Here is a 22,226-nt window from a genome sequence, read left to right on the forward strand (position 1 = left end):
TCATTCAAAAGTTATTTTATTATGTTCCTTGATCATATCATAACTTCCTTTTTTCCTCTTTTAAAGCTTTCTTGCAATGACCTGGAAAAAATAGTATAATTTTAGCAAATGCAATGAGAGCAGCTCAACTCATATAATTATTTATTTCCTTTTACATATATTAGCTATCACTGAGAGGTGAAAATGATTCTGTCAGCATTTGCATACTGCCAAGTCTGTGGATTGCAGCTAGTGCAAGACTCCCAAACAATATTCTACCACAAATTTCTCCCACATATTATCTCCACAACCACTAAGATTTCAAGATACGAGGCCAAGGCCTGAATTGAAAAGATGATAGCCTCATTTGTTGAATCAAGCTTTCACTATATTTCAGTGCTAAATACCATGTGAACCCCCCCCCCCATATTTTTTGGATAGCAAGAGATAATAAAATTTGTGAACAATTTTTATTGACATTTATACCATGGGTATATATATATATATATATATACAAGGTAAAAAAGATTTTGTTACAGCAGTCCAGTTTCTCCCCATACCCTAATCATGTCCACCTTAATTGTGAAGTGGCAAGTTTCACTTTTTATCTTTTTTCATCCATAGTAAAAAATCTGTTCTTCTCAGCAATGATTCAAAAGATAAATTAAGGATCATATGGTTGATAGCTAAGCAGTTAAATTAGGGGAGATCAGCTTTGGATATAAGGTTATTATAATTACCATAGATGCTCTCAAATTTGAAATTCTTAATTTTTAGTGCAAGAAATGCTAACATGAATTTAAAATTTAGTCAGTCACCCTAAACTTAACAAGCAAGATATACCCATGAACAATTATGTAAATACTACAAAAATACCAGAAATGAAAATAAATATTATATGAGTCAATGAGTCATGAGTGCATGATTCAAAATAAAGTCTGCGTCCAAGCCTAGTGGCCCACACAGCCAGAGCTTATTCCGGTTTCTGTAGCATTTAGGGACTAGGAGTATTTTACACCCCATGGATGGGATGCTAGTCCATCACAAGGATACCCTTGACAGTAAATTCATCAGTAACCATTTATACATCTGGGTGGGAGAGGCATGTTTCTTGCCCAAGAACAAAATGTAGTGCCCTGGCCGGGCCCCGAACCTGGACTGCTTAATCTAGAGTCCAGCATGCTAACCATTAATGGGCCACTGCACCTCCCACAAATAATAAATTATATAAGAGAAGTTATTTGAAAAAGCCAGTGCAACCATAACTAACAAATAAAACCTAACCACATGCAAATGATTTGGAGTGCTTCTAAGGTAATTTGTACTCAGGCAAAAATTATTGTGGTTCAATAGGTTATAACTAACTTTGTGTGAAAATCACTTTTCTACTGATTTGACTCATTGACTCAGACTCATCTGACTCATAAAACAGGGGGGTAAAAACAGGGGACATTGCCTGACCGCAATGTCCAGACATTGCCTGACCGCAATGTCCAGACCCATGCGGCACAGACAAAATAACTTGCAAATTGGTTGAACAAAAAAAAAAACAGCAATAACAGTATGCAGAGTTGTTTTATTTTCTGCTGTGATTTATGTGACAAAGACAATTAATTATTTGCATTGTTTTCAGCCAGGTATAAGCTTACTATTGTTTTTACCCATGGGGCTGATACATGTACAAATAAAAACCTACCTTATTTTCATCCACCAGTAAAAGATGAAATTGATGCTTTTGACCATAGCTAGTTGAGGGACTTGACTTCTATTAGTTGTAATGTTGAGCAGGTTTTAATAAGCTCAAATCAGGATTGACTGCAAGCTGAATACACTTTCTTCGCGTGAACATCTTTGGTGTCTTACTCACTCAACATCGATGTCAAAAAACTCCAAAATTTCGTTTCAAACCGCTGTCTTAAAGCAGTTCTGGACCACCATTCACTTTGATAAGGTTTTCTTACACAACCGGCATCTTTTCTTCACGAAAGCGATGTGCTTTTCCAACAGACTGCAAAAGAACATTAAACGAACATGGCATAAGCAGTCCAGTCGATGTATCACTTTACAAATAACGCACATGGCGCGACACAAAGTTGTATCTTCAAAACCACAGCACTATGTGAATAAGTCTTGCACTACAACGAAAATAGTACGAAATCAAAGCAAATTGTATACAGATTCTTAAAATAATTTTTCCAAAGATGGAAAAAATTGCTACGCACCTTTTATCTTTAGATGTTTGATGCTTGGTCAAGCAGTTTCATGCTATTGAATGCTCCAAAAATCAATATTTTTTCCTCTAGAACTCAAAGAACACGTGAAAAGACGCCATTTTCTCACACTCGTCTGTTACCTTGTTGTTCAAAGGCTAAGTTCCCAAAGTACTGTGGGACATGGGCACTTCAGCGCGTATACAGGACCTAAAAACTCTACCACTATACTGTCCCTTGAAGAGGGCGCCATTTTGAAAAAAATATGACGTCATCAGATATCCAGTTCTGGTTACGCGCCGCACTGACAAAGGCAGTTATCTCGAAAATGTTAATCTATCAAATAAAAAATGCCAGAGATTGCCAGCTGCTTTCTTTTTTTTTTTGCTTCCTACAGGAAGACATATAAAGACCAAGCAAAGAAATAGCAAATATAACGACGCCAGTGTTTGAAGTGATAGAGGAAACTTTATAGATATGGCATTAAAGATTGTTCTTTCAACGTGGTATGCCATCACGGGTTTGGCAGCCATGGTTGGAAACGGGCTGGTCTTGTGGTTTGTCGCTGGAAATATGTCGCTACGAACACTTTCGAACTTGTTCCTGACTTCACTGGCAGCAGTGAGGCCCTGTTAGGGGGGTTCAGTTATCCCTTATCCCTTTAATTTGGAGCACAGTTATCCCTTATCCCTTAAAGTATCACCAGCGTTATCCCTAAAAGTATGTCTGGTAGAGTTAACACCGTACAGAAAGTTGAAATCGTATTTCTAATTATTATCAAGAGTGAAAAAGCCGTTATTAAATCCATTTAAGGCCATTACCTAAGATAACTAGAAATATTCACGGTATTTGAAAGAAAAAGAAAAGAACCTTTTGTTTTTCAATATTGAATTCTTGTCGTTTGAGCACAAGCCACCAAACAATCATCCCTGAGATTTGGGTTAAGTGCTGTAGGCGAAATAAGCCGAAATAATGGTCCTCTTTTGTAGTTTGTTGATGAATTCTTAGCGATTGTCTGCAAAATACCTAGATAGCCATCAATACGTGCTATCGATTAGTGACCAGCTCGATCAAGAGGTTATTTTTCACAAAAAGGTCAGTCAATGGTTCTCCGTGCTCTGGAGATTTACATTGACCTTCATTCGCTGAAGGCATAGTGTATCTTTTCAGCTGCATCTGCACTTGACAATATTGGTAAGAAATGTTTGAGTTTAATTTTTTTCCCAAAAATTAATTCTGTCAATTCTACAACTTGTGAACAAGCCACGGGCCGGAAAAAATATTTTATGATCTATTTCTCGATGTTGTGGTTAACCTCAGCTGAGGAACGTGAAAAAAAAGATGAACCATCAACGCTTCTTTGCGATCTGCCAGCATCCATGATATTTTTTTTGGGGGGGGGGGGAGGGAGTGGGGGGAATTGGGGGAGGGGGGGTCGAATGATGGTAAACGGAGAAAAAGGGGACGGCCTAAGGAAACATCGACCACTTCTGTACGAGGCAGCTCGAAATCAAGAAATTCAATGTGGTCTCTCCCCCCAGGCATATCCGGGACAAAAGCGGTGCTCTTGGGTTCAAAGTGTTGCTTAAACTGTCTCGTTACGACCGATAACCGATCAAGGGTGTAAAAAAAATCAAGCAAAAGTGTAAAAAGACAAGTCGAGTGTGCTAAAAACCGAGCCCGGACGTAACAGAGCTTGTTTTCAATTATCCCTTAAACTAATCCTGTTATCCCTTATCCCTTAACTATTTTTCGCGTTATCCCTTATCCCTAAAATTATTTTTCCTGTTATCCCTTATCCCAAAAACCCCTAACAGGGCCTCAGCAGTGGACTTCTTAGTGGGACTTGTTATAGAGCCAGTGTGGATATCTATTCGACAAGTGGCTTATACCGCAGATCATGTGCAATCCTATGGTAAAGCTATCGACTATCTTTGGATCCACACGACTGTACCTACTACATTTAACTTGTGCTGTGTTACCCTGGATAGAAACATTGCCATCTGTCATCCTCTCCGATACGAAGACATCGTTACAGACATGAGATGTTATTTGGTCATAGCCACTGTTTGGTTCATGTCTTTAGTGACCCTTAGTTCTCCCTTGCTCGAGATTCTTGGTTACGGATGCAAAAGGGCAAGAGACATTATGGTTGTCTTTCTTAATCATCACGATGTTGGTACCCATGAACATTATCGTATTTTGCTCTATTCGGAATTTCAAGGCCGCTTGGTCATATTTGGTCATAGCCACTCCTGTCCTTAGTTCTCCCTTGCTCGAGATTTCTTGTTACGGATACAAAAGGACAAGAGATATTATACATCCTTTTTACAGTCACATATTACATAAAAACTAAGATATGATATAAAAACTAAAGATATGATATAAAAACTAAGATATGAGACTAAGATATATAATAAAATATGATAAAAAGTTATGATATAATGTACAATAAGTACGTTCTGCAAAAGACGTATCATGACTTTCCCCATGGGGTGGAAAGTAGCCGAAGCGGTCGCGTTTACTTCATCGGCAATCAACCCGTGGGTGTATTGCCTGCGGGGCGACGATTTTCTATGAAGCATTAACTCGCACCTTTCGATGTCATAGAGGACGAAATTTAAATCAAAATTGTTCTCCTCATTCAGTTGGGAGATCAGACAGGGAACTCAGAGAACACCGTTATATGTATAATTCGCCAGTGTAAAGTTCATACTTATTTAAAGTTTAAAGCTGACATTAGGATGACCATGACGAAGCAAATTTTTATTATAAATTTCTATTATTTTGCTGTATTTGGCTATGTAAAACCCACTTCTTGTAAAACAGCTGGGAAAGCCACAATTGAAAATAAAGTTTGGCTCCCACTTTTCCATAATGGTTACGAAGTGCAATCTCATGCTCACTTAAACTATAAATGTGCAAACTAGATAGAAAAAGGCCTGCTGTTGTCCATTGCTGTCCATTTTTTCGTAATAAATAAAAATTATAATAATTCTTTCGCCTGCTCACCGTTGAACATCTTTTTTCCAGAATTGACATTCTCTTTCTTAAAACACAACTACTATCGGACGCTAAATATGTTGCGTTAAGCTAATATACTATATTTCTCGATTTTCATACGTTCGCATAAAATATCGTCTGCACAAGAGATAGGATAATGACTGAGTTAGAGCTTGAGTTGAGTTTAAGTTAAGATTGAATTAAGTTTGAGTTACCGTTTTCTGTATATTTTATATTCCAAAATATGTTAAATTACCACAAGGGGAGCTTGTAAGTGAAGTGTGACTATGTTTAATTAATTCACATTCTTTCGGGCAGATTGTCCAAATAGACCCAAACAGAAGCAAAGGATTTTTGTGCCTACATGGCAGCCTTTGTATTTTTGGCTTTGAAACTGCTACGCTAATGAAACAATGGGGAATGACTGACCCATCGACTAGAAGATTTGTATTGTAATGATGACTTTTCTATACTTACAAACCGGCTAGCTGATATGAAAGACAAAGGAGAACGTTTGTAGGGAGTTGATAGGCAGGTGGCACTAAGGAAATAGAAATTAGGGTTATAATTAGGCAGCGGGGTTGAATCGAATGAATAGATGATTCAAAGAGTATCAGAGTTCACTTACCGATGGGTGGTGTTGTGAGTGAAAATGGAGGGACACTAGGGAGGAGGACATCATAGCCAGGGTAAGGTAGGGACAGATGATGTTCTCAATGCTATTGCCTGTTTGCATATCAAATGTTATTCGATTAAGAACAAAAATCAGGATCTTTAACACAAAAGATAGTTTAATCTGTGGTTTTGTACGGCTAAGAAACACGGAGATCAAAGAAGAAATTGTCTAAGAAGCTACAGACCTTTATTAATAAATGTTTGTTTTTGGAAGATCCTGAACATACGATGGCCAAACACCATCACAAATGAAAAGCTCTGGGAGGCTAGGATGTGGAAGAAGGTCGGACACATACTCTGAAAACCTATAAACAACATCACTAGAACTGCCCTCGAATGGAATCCCTAGGGTTCCAGGAAGAGGGGTCCACCTAAGTAGTTGTGGAGTAATTTATTATTATTATTTTTAATAATACCACCATTTACATATTCTGAAAACCTTACTACCGTATTTATTCGATTAAACGCCACCCTCGAATAAACGCCGCCCTCGAATAAACGCCGCACATTATAGCAGAAATATTAAAAACGCCGCCCTCGAATAAACGCCAGTAATAATCAAATTTTGAGCAAGCCTCAAAAATATTTTCTTTATATGTAACGACGTTTTAAGATGATAAAAATGAATTATCAGACAAGAACTAAAACATGTTTCTGTTTTTTTTTTTAAATTTAAATGTTCAGTTTTCATACTATTGTTAGCAAGAAATAGAATGAATTTTAATAAACGCTGCCCTCGTATAAACGCCGCCCTCGAATAAACGCCGCACTCGGCGTTTAATCGAATAAATACGTTATGTGAAATCAATGAAATACAATATAATCATACACTAAAAACCTCTCCAAAAACTACAAAAATCAAACTAAATGCTTTCTTGTACAGTCTTAAGGTACATTTTAACAGTAGTTTTAGACAATCTAAGATAGTTTTTTATTTACAGTTTTCTAGAGGTTCTGACACTGCCACCAAATCTCGGAGCCGCCGAGTAAAGTGCCAACGTGCCAATTCCAATGCCAATGTAAATTTGCTTTTTAATTAACAGTTTCTGAGTCATTGTCCTAGTAAATGTAGGAAATAACTTAGAAAATTCTCGAGCTCAGTAGGGGTATCCGTTGTATTTATGCACGGCGCCTTAAGGTCATTGCCCTGAATTGCATTGCGCATCCTTACTGCGCAGAATTTTACGCGTAATTAGCACATGAACAAAATGGCGGCTTTTTTCTATGCGGCTTAGTCCGCGAGAGGACCGCGAGAGAATAAAATTGTCGCTTTCTCGTAAACAAGTATGGTGACCTATCAATTTTTTTCTCATATTTTGGATGTAGCGATCAAATTCTCTTTGTAAAATGAAAACAGATTAATTCCTATGTTTGAAAAATAAATTATCGCTAAAAACGTGTACTTTGCCAGTACTCGCAGAGGAATTATATGGAATATACAAACTCTTCCTGCTCCTAAACGAATATGGTGACCCCCCTTTTTATTTCAAAATTTAAGTTCCCTTAAAGTAATAAACCAGTAGGCGAAGTTTGGTTAAAAATCTATGTTCAGTTCTATTTCAGGGTAATGACCTCAAACATATTTTCCGTTGCTAGATAACCTTGTTTCGCTAAACGTTTCCTGCACTTAAACCTCTTAAAGGTCAAATGAACAGAATTTCAATATGCCATTTTAACCAACCAAACACTAAAACTATCCATTATTGAGTGAAATGAAAAAAAAAAAATGGTTTTCGAGCCTTAAATTGCGAATTACAGCAGAAAATACGAAGATTTCCGAATTTTTCCGAAAGTTTTTCCGAGCACTCTACGATTATGAAGGCCTAAAAAAGCATTTTTCAACTTGCAATATCTCTGCGATGCAATGTCCAAGTATACTTTGTAACTTCGGGATATGTTTATTTGGCTCTAAATAATCTCGTTCCCAGAGCCTGCGTTCCCCTTGACAAGCGGACGGGAAACTCAACGGCTCTGGACGAATCCAAAACCGGACAGGAAAATCCTGGTTGATTGTGCGCATGCGCCGGAGTTTGTGGTGAAACGAACAAGTTTTCGACAGCCAATCAGATTCAGACGCCTTTGTGGCGGGCTTTCAGAATAGCCCAGAGGTCCTGATCCCTGGCGCAGACCAGAAGGATCGCGGCCTCTGGGGACGAGATTGGGCTCTAAATAAACACATGGGCGAAAAATAAAAAAAAATTGAAATTTCAGTTCATTTGACCTTTAAAGCTCCTGTTTCGAAAGATGGCACTTGCAGTAGCTGCCTTTGTCTCCCGCACGTTCCGGTGTTGTTATTAGGATGGAAATCCGTTTCATTTCTAACACTCTGTTGAACTCTCGAATTGAGTGTTAAATCGCGCACTAGCACTGGAATTCTACGCCCTCGCACGCGTAGAATATGAAACAGCGTAGCTCGAAACCTACTGTTCATGATGGTGTAGACAATGGGATTGTAGATTACGGAAGCTTTGGCGAACAGCTCAGAAACTTCTGCTTGCCCGGATGCTATCACGTGACTTTTGGTCAATACTGCAGCGAGGCTAACAAAACAATATGGCGACCAACTCAGCACAAAAGCGACGACAGACATTGTTGTCATACGTATTACTTTTATTTGGGAGTGTCGATGTCTTATTTGGACTGCGGCATTACTTGGGACGACAGCTCGATGAACAAAACTGAAAACAAGAAAGAAGATATATGGAGTATTATGACGCAAGGCCGGGGGAAAGGGAGGGGAGGAAGGAGGGTTCTTCAACAAGCCTTTCTGTCTTGGGCATATTCAAAAGCATCATGTCCCTCAGTGTATGTCTTGTATGGTTTGGGAGATTTCCTCCCTAAAGTAGACTATGTTATAGGTTAGGTTACATTATCTTCATTCGGTAAAAGTGACTTAAGCTGAACAAACAGCCTTCCGTGTTATGGTTTACAAAGGAAGCCATACGATGCCGTGCACGGCTCAACCTTAACTCTTTGTAGAAAGAGAGCAGGAGGGCATTTTGCGTGCGCATGCGTCGATATGGGCTAGTGCGCACGACAGAGAAGTTCTGCTATCGATTTTTACATATTTTTCACAATTTATGGCCTAATTTCAGCTCAAAATAAAAGGTTTTTAAGTTTTATTTCTGTATACGATACTAAGAGTCCTTGCTTTATCTTCTGGCAACAACCAGCATACTTTGGTGTCGGCGTGCCGTTTATCTGATCGACTTTGGCTATGTGTATTAAACATTGCGCGTGGACAAAATGGCGACCGAAGTCGAGAACCGTAATACCTTGCCCATGTTTTTAATAGCTGGGAGATCTAAACGGACAAAGCGCTACGGCTATTAGTGCTAAAATATAAAAAGCAGTTTTAACTATACGATGTTATAATCAAGTATCCCGGGTTTGAGCGAGTGGTATATTTTTTAGATTTTTCATAAAACTGCAATTTCATCGTTCTCACGATGCAAAAATCTCAAAATCTAACCTTGATCTCCAGCGTCTACCGAGATAGATGGAGCCGAATATTGAACTATCGTACTCGACGTTGTTCGACTTCAAAGAAAACTGTACTAGCTCAGTAAAAAAACCAGAAACGTTATACTCTGCATAAAATTTTAAGAATAATTTTTTAACAATTTTTTTCAATTTTCTTTCAACGTTTTTTTTTAAGATTATGTTCGTTCTGTTATAACGACTTTTTACTTTTGTCGCCTAAATGTGATTCTTGTCGCCTAAATGTGTCCAGGAAACCCTGTTTGCCAGTCGAGGGAGTTGGCCTGCTTTAGAGTCATCAATGAGCTGCTTATCATGTGCAGAACACCCAAACATTCTTTCCCCTCAGGGAAAACCTCAGTTTTTTGGTGGCCGTCCCTTTAGGCAAAAAATCTCCCGACAAGCTATAATATTGCTCGCACTCTGCTTGTATTACAGCAATTGATTTGATATGAAGTTTTGATCTTAATATATCACACTCCAGCACACGAATAAATTTTTCCTCTTTTTACGGCCTGTTTGATTTCTGTCGATGAAGGCTTTCCTACCTGTCCCACATATTTTCCCATTATTTTCAACAACGATCCCGAAGCAGGCCAGAAAATCTGCTTTATAAGAGCCTTGCAACACACAAAACACTTTTTTTAGCGAAATTTACGTCTATATTAAATTATGTGACGATAAACAGTACAAAAAACAAAGTTTGAATCTTCCGCGCCATTTTTATTCCCAAGATCACGCGGTCTTTGTACAGCGGTTGCACGCATGCGCCCGCAAAATGCCCTCCTGCTTAGAAAGAGAGGCCATAAACAGTCACGGCTATGAGTTTTTCGGGTATCGGAGTCGAGTATTGAATGGCGGAATTATGCATTGTAAACGGTATTCTAAGTTGGGTTTTTAAATAACACCGAAAAGAGTAAGCTATTTGAGTATATGACAAAAAATTAATTTACCTGTAAATTTTGTAGTAGCATATTACCATAACTATGAGAGGCAGAAAGAAACCCAGCACAACAAGAAGAAGATTGTAAGCTGTATCTGGTAAAGATTTTCCTGCCCAGTCTGGACAACAACTCACTCTAGACGACGAAAGAACAAACCTATTCCAACCCACCAGCGGCGGCAGCATACAAAGGCCTCCGTAGAACCACGCGCTGCCAATCAAGCAGATGATTTGACGAGTTGACAGCCTACTAGTATTTGTGTTCACTTGCCTCACACCGAAGTATGATACCACAACCATTTCTGTTAAGGTAAAAATGGCCGTTATTCCCACGGTACCGTTAACGAATCCTGACCACATGCAGTGCGAGCTTTCCAGAAACTCTCCTCTAAGATTAGATTGAATTGATACCGGGTAGCCGAACGCGACAATGAAAATGTCCGCCAATGCGAGGTTGATCATTAAGGGGGTTACGCTTCGGCTACGGTGTTCACGTTGGTGTAGCACAAGAAGAGTCAAAACATTGCCAATGAAACCAAACGTTAGGATCAAGAACATGACGATGCCGTATGCCATATAACCGTCCTTGTGCCAAACAAAAGTGTCCTGACCACTTTGGTTTGTAACTTGCTGCATATTGGGTTGGTATACTTGTACTGTTTAGTGTGGCGTCTTCAAACCTTGGCAACAGAAATGTAAGGCAAGTATAAATTTCTGTATAATACAGCAGTTGTTATTTGAGGGTCGTAAAACCAAAACCAAGGTAAACATTTACAAAAGACACCGACAATCCAGTGAACCAATAAAACTTCGAAGCAAATACACCTAGCGGCACGAGCGCGGGAAAACTCGGGGCGATTGGTTTTGGTTTTACTTCTGATTGGCTGAGAAAGTGGCGCGAGTTTTTTGAGCCAATCACTCAAAAGCGTAGTAATGTAAAACTAAAGCAAAAGCAAATACCTTTCGACACTCAAGTGCAAACCACTCTAACAAAGCTACTGTGGGCCTTATGATTAGTTGATTTCCCATGATCCGTTAGAGACAGGTGCACGTGGATTTACTTTGTCACTTACGTCACCAAAATCCAGAGTCCATAGTTCTTTGAATCAGTACATTTTGTTCTGCAACTAGCATTAAAAATTAACTGGTCATCTGTAATCTCCAGACGCGTATTAAACTTCACATAAAAACCCGATATCGCACGAAATCATGAAATAACGCAAAATGTCTTCGTCAACCGACAAACTCAGCACGTTGTTTTAACCTGATTCAAAGCTTTTAGCGGCAGTCAATTACACACAAATAGGCTTTATAGAACGCTTAAGCCTTACATTGTCTCTCGGTTGTCCTTTAATGTGATCTTAAGAAAAAGATAATTGGAGTGGGCGTACCCCTAGGTGCCAAAGGCTGTTTTTTACATATTCTGAAGGAAACGAGAAATAATGTTTCGGAAAATTCGAAAATTTGTATTTCATGTAAACCTGAGTTACATGCAACGGTTTACTGACACAAATGGTTTTGTGTTCTCCCAAATTTTCTCGACTGTTTTCGTTTGCATTTAAATGGAAAAGAAGCCAAAAAGAGCTTAATAGATCTTGCCTTTATTCCAGCGAAATCCTTCCTCTAGCGTTATCGATTACATTTAAAGGCCTGGTTGAACTAGGAAACATTGTTGCGGAAACATTGCTGCGGAGGCAAATGTTTCCCAGTTTAGCCATGTATGCGCAAGAAACATGTTGCGGAAACAAATTTTGCTGAACGGAAACAAAAAAATGTTTCTGCCTCAGGTCAAAAACGTTTTTTGCTTCCCGGACACAAATTTTCATTCCGAAACATATATCGCCCAGTTTAGCCGCCATGGAAGCAATGTTGACTACTTTATGAGCATGCGTGACACTTTGTTCCCGGAAAATTGTTTCCTCGTTTAGCCACTCGGGAAGCAAAACATTTTGCTTACTTTCCGCTAATTTAGCCACCTAGGAAACATGACAAGGAACAATGTTTCTGCAACAATGTTTCCTAGTTTAGCCAGGCCTTAAGTGTCATGGTCAGAAGAAATCAAAGAAATTTTGGCCACAGCCAAAAATTCATACTTTGTCAGTTTGAGGGCCTAGGTATGTAACTGAAAGATATGAAGTTAGTTTTTCGAAATATTCAAATTTACGCCAGAAAACCACAAATAACGGTAATCGTACCGGAAGCTCAAATTTCACTTCTCGGCAATCCGAAATTTCACGCTTTTCAGCTTCTTGCTACCCAGACGTTTCAACCGCTGTAAACCTTTCCTATAGTAGTTGCATAGATTGACTCTTCCTTTCTCGAAATATAGTTAGTATTTTTATCTCTGATTATTTCTGAGCCAGCTGAGCCTCGATTAAGTAGACACATTTTTCTCATTTAGGAAAAAGGCTAAAATAATCCAAATTCAGTGAGGAAAAAAGCTGACCGGTAGTGCTTCAAATCTTCTGATATTTTAGCCAAAGAGAGTCCAGTCGTTGAATTTTAGGTTTATGGTTTCAAAAGTGTAGGATCTAGTAGCAGTTTTGAACAAAGGTCGATCAAAGGTCGACAAAATTACAATTCCGCGGCTTTGAAAAGACCAACTGTAACACGTGACACGAAACACGCAATAGAGTAATTTGTATATTTTTTGGGCAAAGACAACACGGTAAAATTAGCTTTGAAGTTCTATACGTTTGTGACTGTTACAACTGTTAATGTTGTAACGACAAAATAAGACGAGTAAACGTAACGTCTTCTTTCTTTATTGTTGCTGTTTTAATTACATGTCGCGCGCATTGTGACGTAGTTAAATTACATAATTTATGACACTCTCCCGGGCCGACAACATAAGCTGAAAATATAGTATACATTTATGCGTAGGGAATAAAAGAAAAATGTCATATATTGTTCCCTTCAACATCAGTGGTTATTCTATTTGTTCCTTGATTCTCTGTGCTGCCTTCTGAGCGGCAAGTCGTAAAGGAGGACGTTGTATATCATTTTCAGGAGCTTTTTCTATGTTTTTGTTAGTCGGTATGTCTGACATCTCTAACGGATAAAGTTTCTCTATAGGTCGTGATAGTTCCTTTCCAGAAGGTACTCTTAGAGATACAGATCTTGCGAGTCCATCTTTCCCCGTGTGTAGGCTAGTTACCACACCTATTTTCCATTGGTTTCGTGGTGTGCTATCGTGTATGGGAACAACATCTCCAATGGCAACTGTCTTTTTGTTTACTATTCTTTTTCGACAAGTGTGATGTTCTCGCAGACTTGTCAGATATTCAGTTTTCCATCGTGTCCAGAACGCGTTTATTAGTGTTTTCTGATACTGAGCTCTTTTTATCAGTGCTTTTGTTGACATCTCAGATGGAATATAGTCTGGATCTGCTTCGTTTTCTTTAGCATTCGTGTCTGGTAATGTTAGGAGACGGTATCCACATAAGAAATGTGATCATGATGGCGTCAGAGGAGAGGCATCGTTGATGTCTGTGTAAGGGTATGTTAAGGGTCGGCTGTTTAGCACTGCTTCTACTCTAGTAAGTATTGTGTTTAGTTCAATCATGTTTAGGCAGGCTTTCCCCAGAGTTTTCTTTAAACGTCTTTTCATTAGACCAATAAGCCGCTCGTAAAATCCTCCCCACCACGGAGCTCTTTCAGTGATGAATTTCCAAGTTATGTTGTGATGAGCTAAAAATAGGCCGGTTGTGGTCTAAATGAATAAAATCTTAAAACATATATCTTACGATACTTGCGAAAATGAAAGCTGTTTCGTTTTTTAGTTAAGACAGATTTGTGGGCAAAGTTTAAAGAAAATAGATTTTTCTTATTTCAGAATATGACTTACTTTGAATCAATGGAAAATATTTTTGTCATTCGCGGCTCCAAGTCGCTCGTGCGTGACGAACATCAGGGAGAGTTCAAGTGCTGTTATTTTTGGTATTTCTTCTATTGTAGGCAATCTTTAGGATAAATACTATTTTTTCTAAAGTCTCAAACGTATAGAACTTCAAAACTAATTTTACCGTGTTGTCTTTGCCCAAAAAATATACAAATTACTCTATTGCGTGTTTCGTGTCACGTGTTTCAGTTGTTCTTTTCAAAGCCTCGGAATTGTAATTTTGTCGACCTTTGATCGACCTTTGTTCAAAACTGCTACTAGATCCTACACTTTTGAAACCATAAACCTAAAATTCAACGACTGGACTCTCTTTGGCTAAAATATCAGAAGATTTGAAGCACTACCGGTCAGCTTTTTTCCTCACTGAATTTGGATTATTTTAGCCTTTTTCCTAAATGAGAAAAATGTGTCTACTCAATCGAGGCTCAGCTGGCTCAGAAATAATCAGAGATAAAAATACTAACTATATTTCAATAAAGGAAGAGTCAATCTATGCAACTAAGGTAAGGAAAGGTTTACAGCGGTTGAAACGTCTGGGTAGCAAGAAGCTGAAAAGCGTGAAATTTCGGATTGTCGAGAAGTGAAATTTGAGCTTCCGGTACGATTACCGTTATTTGTGGTTTTCTGGCGTAAATTTGAATATTTCGAAAAACTAACTTCATATCTTTCAGTTACATACCTAGGCCTTCAAATTGACAAAGTATGAGTTTTTGGACTGTGGCCAATTTTCTTTGATTTCTTTGATTTTTTCTGACCATGACACTTAAGAGTTTCTTTTACATGGTCAGCCACAGACAAAGCCAACCAATTATCACGTGGGTAGCATGCACCAATATAAATGACGTCGTCTGGCCAGCAGTGGCCAGCACGTGTTTGTTTTTACAATAAAGGGCCGCTAAATTAATTTGCTTAAAAAAAGAAAAAGGGAACGACCAATACTTTTTCTTAAATTCTATGTTATCCATTTGTCGCGATATATGGCGTTTTTTTCGTCTCGCTTTTGCTCAAGAACGTGATGCGTTTAGATTTACCGCTGCGTAGCGATGACTTAGTTTAAATTCAGTTTTTTGACGATTTTATTCCAGATTAATTAAATGCAGCTGTCTATGTTTATATTTCGCGATCTTTAGCAAATGACGCGCAGTTTAAACTAGTGGATACCTCGATATAAAGTGTATAAAGTCAACATAAAGTGCAATAATATATAAAAAACCTGGCCTGATGCTAAGCGTCTACACAAACTGACCAATCTCAATATGAGCGCATTGTAAAAGCAAATTTTTTTTTAAAAAAATTATCTTTCTATTTAATTTAAAAATTCTCCTGAGCAACGCGCATTAATTAACGTAAACAAACACCTTCTCTTCATGCCGTCTGGTGTCATTCTGAACTTGCGAACTTTAGAATTTCCGATCACGTTCACAAACTGTTAAAGTATTCTTTGTAAAGGTGATTTTATATTAGCGTCATTGCATTTCGTGACAAAAATATCGGTGTTATCGTTGAAGTCGACTTCGGCTTCGTGAGCTTTAAAGTTTTGAGAAACTTGGACATTATTTTTTTATTGTACACCGACAGAAATATTTAATGGTTCATTTAATTTTAGTTATACGGTTTATAAACAAACAGACGCTCAAACTGAATTTGCGACCGTAAAAGTAAAAAAAAAAATAAAAATATGTCTTAAAAGATAAAAGACAAAGAACGCACAAAATAATATCGCATTTGTTGAAAAGAAAATGAAAAACTAAAAGTGAAGTTATAGCTTGAGATCAGACTTGCCTTAATAGTTCTAACATTCAAAGTTCAAATTATTCAACTTTTAAGCATACCTGGTTTTCCTAGCAAACTTGTGTTTGCTAGGTTTGTCTTGGTGCGCGCAAACGTGTCGTCTGAATAAGCTCAACTGAAGACACAGTCAGGGTTTCCCGTTTAACATTTCTTATAAATTAATGAAAAACCATGTGAAAGCAATTGTGTTTTGCTTCCGACAGGGAAGAAAAATGCAGGCAATATTTGATAGGAAGGCGCATTATTAATGTGACATTTTTACTCGGCAAGGTGCTTTATAAATAGGTTGTTTTCATTATCTTATTTAAGAAAGTTTCAGTTTTTACTCACGATCATGCCAGTGCGTTCGTTTTAACAAGCGAGAAATACCCCGAATATTTTGTCCTTTCATGCAAAATTTAAAATATTTCTTACCGTAGTTGTAAAAAAACTTATCAAAATAACAGATTTTTGATGTTTCGTGAATATCTTTTATTATTGAGCATGCCTTTTTTGTAGCCGTCTATCTAATCGTAGTCGCTTTAAATGGATTTGACAGGATGCATGTTGGCGTTAACATATTATGGAATTAATTTTTCCGGACGCCCTTTCCAAAAAACCACGACAATCTCTTATAATAGTTCCGCAAAAGCCTTGCGGCTAAACCTTGTTTTCAAAACTGTTTTTTGTGACGAGACGTTTTATAGCAATTTTAAAGAGTTTTAATTTTAACTGCGTGTGCTCTAACAAAGTTAAACATAATAAACCATCAATTTTGATACAAGTATGTCAAAACTAAACTTTTAAGCCTACTCGACAGTAATTATACTGATACTAAAGGTTCCAAGTAGGGGAAATACAGGGAACGCTATATTGACGTACTTCGTAACAATGGGAGTAAAAAAGGGAAATTCGAGAACCATGCAGCCGAACTCTTGGCCTGCTTTAATTCTCTTAAATTATTCAAAGAGAGATTCAATGCGTCGGCGTATAGCAAGCTAAACGGCCTGATTTAACCACCTAGCCCCAGAGATGATTTATTGATTAAGGTAGGTTTAAGTTCAATGGTTCAATGGTTTCGCAAGGGTGTCAAAATTGTAATATCTGAAGGAAATGTATTAACCAAATTGCAAGTTTAGGAAAGCGGCAGACACATGGAAATTTCTAGACTGAGCACGCGAAGGCGTTTTATTAAAACTCATACAGTATGAGAGAGGTTTAATTTGTCATATTTGAACCTAGTTATATGACATAACCCCCAGAGTCTCATACAGTGTATAAAAGGTCATCGGTTGACTCCTGTTTGGAGAACTTTGAATAATTTCTCAAGGCTTATCAGAGCCACAGCGGGCCGGACGTGTGATAAAAATCTGTCTCGTATCTCTACTGACCAAGCCGTAACATATGCAATATTTCTTTCCGAAAATATCGAGTGAACACTGCATCTTGGATAATTTTTCAATACAAAAATAATTTAGTGGTTGTTTTACTTTCCTTCACAAAATATATCGCCAGAAGACAATAAATGAATCCAAAGCTCAGACCCGGAGCTCAGAAAAGTTAATGACAAATTGAGAAAGCTAAAAATGTGTTTGTCGCCGATAAAATTGAAAATTATGTTAATGAAGAAAGAAACGGTGTACACAATGACACCTCACGCTGAGGCGCAACAAATCACGAGCTTCCTTATTTGTCAAAGCAAAGTGCTATGAGCACTTTAACCCATTCACTCGTGCTAAAATCTCAGCATGGCACCTCGCATTTTCTGCATCGTTCTCAAATAAACTATTTTCGTACGGCACTACCATATACACAACAAAAAAGATAACGTTATTTGATTTACTACTGGGCACGATTCCAATTTCTTTATAGGCAACCCTTATCCAACTGTTCCTTCCGAGAAATGGCAGAACGAGGTCAGTTTTGATGTGACTGTTCATCGTGCGTTAGATGTAAAACATGACTTTTATTGGCAAAGAAGGAGTTGTCGAAGATTCAACATGATTCAAGAAAAAAATACGAAATCGACATCTGTAATAAATTGGTAAATTCAGAAGACTGAGGACAGAAAAAAAATAATTGGTTATTTGCAGTGATGGCGGACGTGTTTTTCATGCCACAATTTTTTTTGATTGCCGGAGCGTTTTCTTCTTCGATTCTTCCTTGGAATCATTCTCGACTCCAGAGCTTCTCGTTTTCCCACTCTTTTTGCCGACCACGTGACCATAAGAAAGGAGAAGGAGGGCCTTTGGATCGAGAATGCGCGTAAAAACTACGCATGCGCTACGGCTGCAACCGCAGCAAAATGACCTAAAGCGGCACCGGAAAGCGAATTCACGAACGTATTTCTCGGCGCATTACTTCGATTACTCGTACCGTAGAGGTAGTCTCGCACCCCAAGAAAATTGGTCGGTGGTGCCACATTATATTAGAGACATGTACATTTACACGTCAAGAGCTGAGAGCGCCGTACACAAAAAAGTCAGCACGGTGCCAAAAATTTGATCTGCCGTGCCGATTATAAGATATAGTTCGTGTATATTTTTTACTTGTCCGCCCATACCAGCAACGATTTCAAGTTCGTTCACCTTTTACGCGTGCCAAAGTATAAAAAAATCCCAAAATGACTGTCAGGGAAGTTTGAAGAAATAAGCAGAGGCAACTCAAAAGGTCTGCTGGACTGCTTTCATTTAAATGATGACTCACTAAGTTTTAAAGGTTAGCGTTGCCTTACGGTCAGTGAACTATGAATCAACGATAAGCAGGGAGGAGATCATCTGTAGGCGCAGTTCACCTCAAAAATTTGTTGGCAAAGGCTTTCAAGATCCCTTTATGTGCTGGAAAATTGGAATTATTAAAAAAAGTTTTACTATCGAAGCAAAAAAGTTACAACAACTTCGTCGCAGCAATTTCAGCTATTTTAGCTAGTTCATTACCAACACGGACAGCGGTCAAATGATTTCCCCTTGTTTTGCTCAGTATGTTGCTTTCATTGTTTTACTTTCAAAGATATTGTTTTATTTTAAAGACATATTGTTGTTGGTTCTCCTCCTTGCTCCTAGGGTTTTCTATAGGTTTTCCAGTTTTTTTCTCTCCACAACTGAAATAACCAACGCTTCTAAATTCCAATACGATCTGGAAACACTGGACAAAGAACCACACCATGGATGTGCCGCTGTAAATACCATTTATTATTTATTATTGTGGTTTATTGTTTATTTTTAACAGGATAGAGTAATAATGTGGCTTTTATTTCTGTTGCTCTATACTAACTCCCCTTCTCCTTCCCCTTTAAACGCCGGCCACGCAGGCTACTCTATACTCGGCTTGACTTTTATCGGTTAAATAGCAAATTCGATTTCTTCATCATCGCCATCTTCGGCTTCGTCGCTATTCTTCCAATCCTCGTGCTGAGTCTCCGCGGGCACATCCTTGTCCTTAAAGTCCGACATGCGGGCAGCAGTGGCCTGGGCCGAGTCATGGCGGTTTGTCAGCCCAAATCCCTGACGACGACGACGACGCCAAGCGTTACTGTACATAAAATGGAAATTGAATTTTTTTAAATAAAATTTCCAAGTAAACACCTATTCACCTCAATATTATCCCAAGTACTAGATTTAACATTTCTATGTCTGTAAAGGAGTGATACAACTTGCCTAAGGATTTATCGGGTAAATTCATTTTACGTCCGTTTCAAGATGGCAGCGATTTCAATTGAGTACTTGATAATTTATACTACAGGCCGATTTTTTACCTACAATTTTAGGTATTTTAAACTACAAATAAAAATTATTTTCCCTTTAAGGCCTGGATTTTTTTAAAGGAATTTGTTGAACTGATAAACGTCTGCCCTGATGTAACAAAGAATACCAAGCGGACTGAATGGTCAGCAATTCATTTTGCCTCACCCCCCCCCCCTCCCGGGATTCTGGCTAGCCCAGGGGTGTTTGTGGAAAGCCTTTCCATCTCCTACTACAGCTAAGCTGTCGGAGGGTTCAAGGCATCTGGACCCATCTAGAATTATCTAGCAATCCTGCAATTCAACGCCTGACCCAGCGGTTGTTAGACCATTGACTAAGCTATCCGGCACAAGTTTCCAAAACGGGGCCCCCTCCTCTCAAGTTTCTCCCACGAGACTAGTAGTAGCTTGTCGGCCCTTCAAGCACGGATTTTTTGTCATTCCGGAGTGCATGTTCTGTCAAATCAAGACCGATGTATTCTAAAATGTTCCCAGGGTCTTCCTTCATGCGTACGCCAAGGAGTAGTCGCCATTGAGCCTTAATTTAAATTGAGTTGACAATATAACACAAACCTTTGATGCAAGGAAGAAACAATGAGGCACATTACAAGGAAAATGATAAAAACACGTCCCATGTTAAGTCTTTCTGAAAATAACAAAATAAAATATTTAAATAGCAATGTATCGTTTACTCATACTGAAAAGTAAAGCCATTCTATGGGCTTTCACCGTAACAGCCATTACAACTTGATCGTTTGGCTGGAAATAGGAGGAAGTGGAAACCTGCAGAAATAAAGAAGGACAAACGGCTTTGCACTAAGATTTGTGATTACGTGGTAAAGCAAGAGAGGATATCCTCTCTTGGGTAAAGTGAATATTGAAATTAACGCGATGTTTTCAATGCTATAAGAAAAAATAGATTACATCGAACGAGTGAGCCCAGTGAATAAGATTTTCAACCTGAAAAACATGTATGGTACACAGGATTTTTTTTAACCTCAAAGGACCTATGTCACGGCAATTTCGCAGATTTTTGGCCAAACTGTTCCGAAATTAGTGGTAGGCAACTTAACCCATTAAACACATTATCCTTGAACATCTAAAGGAAGATATAACTTCAATTTGCGGATAGAAATCAACCAACGGCTATAAATATCAATTTTGATGACGTGCGGAAACAACTTGAAAACGTTAGCCTAACTTATTCAAGTTGCAATCCTTTTCTATCCGAGCTAAAATCTGTACACTGTCAAGGCGGGTTTAAAAAAAGAGTTGGCACTTTAAGTACTATCATGTAAAGCTCGTTCAGCGATTTTCGGCGCTTTTTAGACTTAAATTCGGGACACAATGGAAGAGAAGAGACTGAACAACCTTGCTATAGTCTGTGCATTCCTGTGGATGGTAATAAAGTCTCACTGTGAGCGGTATGGACAAGATGATAGACATTTTCGGACAACGCCACGGAAGGAATAACTTTTGTCAGATTTTTACTAAATTGAGAAGAATGCCGATAGAGGTTATAGAGTATGCGAGGTTTCAAAATAACCTTTTTATGAATGATACTAGTAGGTTTTTTTTTTTTGCAATTTGAGTTCGTTTGTATTTCGATTTTAATACTCACGCACCATCGGGCCATTGTGTAATATTTTCGAGCAAGAAGGTCACCGCGCCCTAAGTCCGAAGGTGCCCGTACGCTTAGGCTTTTTCGGGATGCTTACAATCTGGATGTACAGAATGATTTAACTTTGTATATACATGTATAAATAAAGGCGTGTGCTGAGTTAAAGGCATGCTTGACATCCATTGTTATTTACCCTTACAAAGAGAAATAACTGTAAAAGATAGCTACTTACAAAATCAATCACGCTTTGAATTGCAGTTGTCCGTCTTCAACGAGCTCAGGGATGAACTGATGCTTTAGCTGGTTTTATTGCCAATATTATATACCATCCGAAAAAATCCATTAAGGTCCATTAAGGCCATTAAGACATGTAAGTTACTTTTTATCGCGCGTGATCGTGATTTGCAAAATACTTTGTAAACGAGATACGCTCTCTTGATAAGCAGGTCACGCTATTAGAGAACTTTCGAGAACATATATTGTTTAACCGAATAATAAAAAAATCTTGATGCCTCAAGGGGGAAGGATTATTCTTTCATCAAACAATTTCATTCCTGCTGGCAAACGTCTCCCTCGGGATTCGAGGTTTTTTGTATCTGCAACAAAATCAGAATAAATAAATCATTGATTTGTTCATTTATTGTATTACAGTCAACTCTCGTTATAGCGGACACGCTCGGGGCGTCGTTTAGTGTCCGTTATAGCGAGAGTCCGTAATAACGGGAGTCATTTCCAGTCAAACCTCTTTGCCGGGGATCTGGATTTTGTCCGTAATAGCGAGTGTCCGCAATAGCGGGGTGTTCGCAAGGCGAGAGTTGACTGTATTTAGTAAAAAATCTATTTCTTAAGATTTTTGTAATTAACTTAGTTTTACTTTTTTGCCGCCCGCCTCGATTAGCACCTTC

General features: G+C 38.4%; 2 protein-coding genes and 2 long non-coding RNA genes across 5 annotated transcripts; all 4 read right to left on the bottom strand.

Annotated features, from left to right (window-relative positions):
• On the bottom strand, positions 1-2,488 carry LOC144651355 (uncharacterized). The gene is made up of 3 exons (XR_013570302.1): positions 2,202-2,488; positions 1,676-1,987; positions 1-81 (listed from the first exon to the last, which is right to left on the bottom strand). It is a non-coding gene; the product is annotated as an uncharacterized LOC144651355 (long non-coding RNA).
• Positions 2,489-6,015: 3,527 nt separating this feature from the next.
• On the bottom strand, positions 6,016-16,086 carry LOC144651261 (rhodopsin-like). The gene is made up of 3 exons (XM_078511195.1): positions 16,024-16,086; positions 10,301-10,970; positions 6,016-8,545 (listed from the first exon to the last, which is right to left on the bottom strand). The coding sequence occupies exons 2-3, from the start codon at positions 10,924-10,926 to the stop codon at positions 8,080-8,082; spliced, it is 1,092 nt and encodes a 363-aa protein (XP_078367321.1). The 5' UTR covers positions 10,927-10,970; positions 16,024-16,086; the 3' UTR covers positions 6,016-8,079.
• LOC144648105 (uncharacterized) lies at positions 13,220-13,654 on the bottom strand. Its single transcript, XM_078507740.1, has one exon. It carries the CDS (start codon positions 13,652-13,654, stop codon positions 13,220-13,222), a length of 435 nt encoding a protein of 144 aa, XP_078363866.1.
• A 3,045-nt stretch (positions 16,087-19,131) lies between the features above and the next one.
• On the bottom strand, positions 19,132-21,626 carry LOC144651343 (uncharacterized). 2 transcript variants are annotated; one of them, XR_013570296.1, is made up of 3 exons: positions 21,554-21,626; positions 20,274-20,342; positions 19,132-19,492 (listed from the first exon to the last, which is right to left on the bottom strand). It is a non-coding gene; the product is annotated as an uncharacterized LOC144651343 (long non-coding RNA). The 2 variants fall into 2 exon arrangements; XR_013570295.1 differs by having other exon boundaries at positions 20,274-20,346; positions 21,554-21,625.
• Between the last annotated feature and the right edge of the window lie 600 nt (positions 21,627-22,226).

This window comes from Oculina patagonica, chromosome 4, assembly GCF_052425735.1.
Source record: "Oculina patagonica isolate OP01 chromosome 4, crgOcupat, whole genome shotgun sequence".
NCBI classification, from domain to species: domain Eukaryota; kingdom Metazoa; phylum Cnidaria; class Anthozoa; order Scleractinia; family Oculinidae; genus Oculina; species Oculina patagonica.

What these genes read in the sequence shown, in the direction of transcription:
- LOC144651261 (XM_078511195.1), bottom strand. Translation starts at nt 10,926, where the DNA reads ATGCAGCAAGTTACAAACCAAAGTGGTCAGGACACTTTTGTTTGGCAC. An exon ending in TGCTACTACAAAATTTACAG is followed by an intron (nt 8,546 to 10,300) that starts GTAAATTAATTT and finishes TCTTGTTTTCAG; the next exon opens with TTTTGTTCATCGAGCTGTCG.
- LOC144648105 (XM_078507740.1), bottom strand. Translation starts at nt 13,654, where the DNA reads ATGTCAACAAAAGCACTGATAAAAAGAGCTCAGTATCAGAAAACACTA.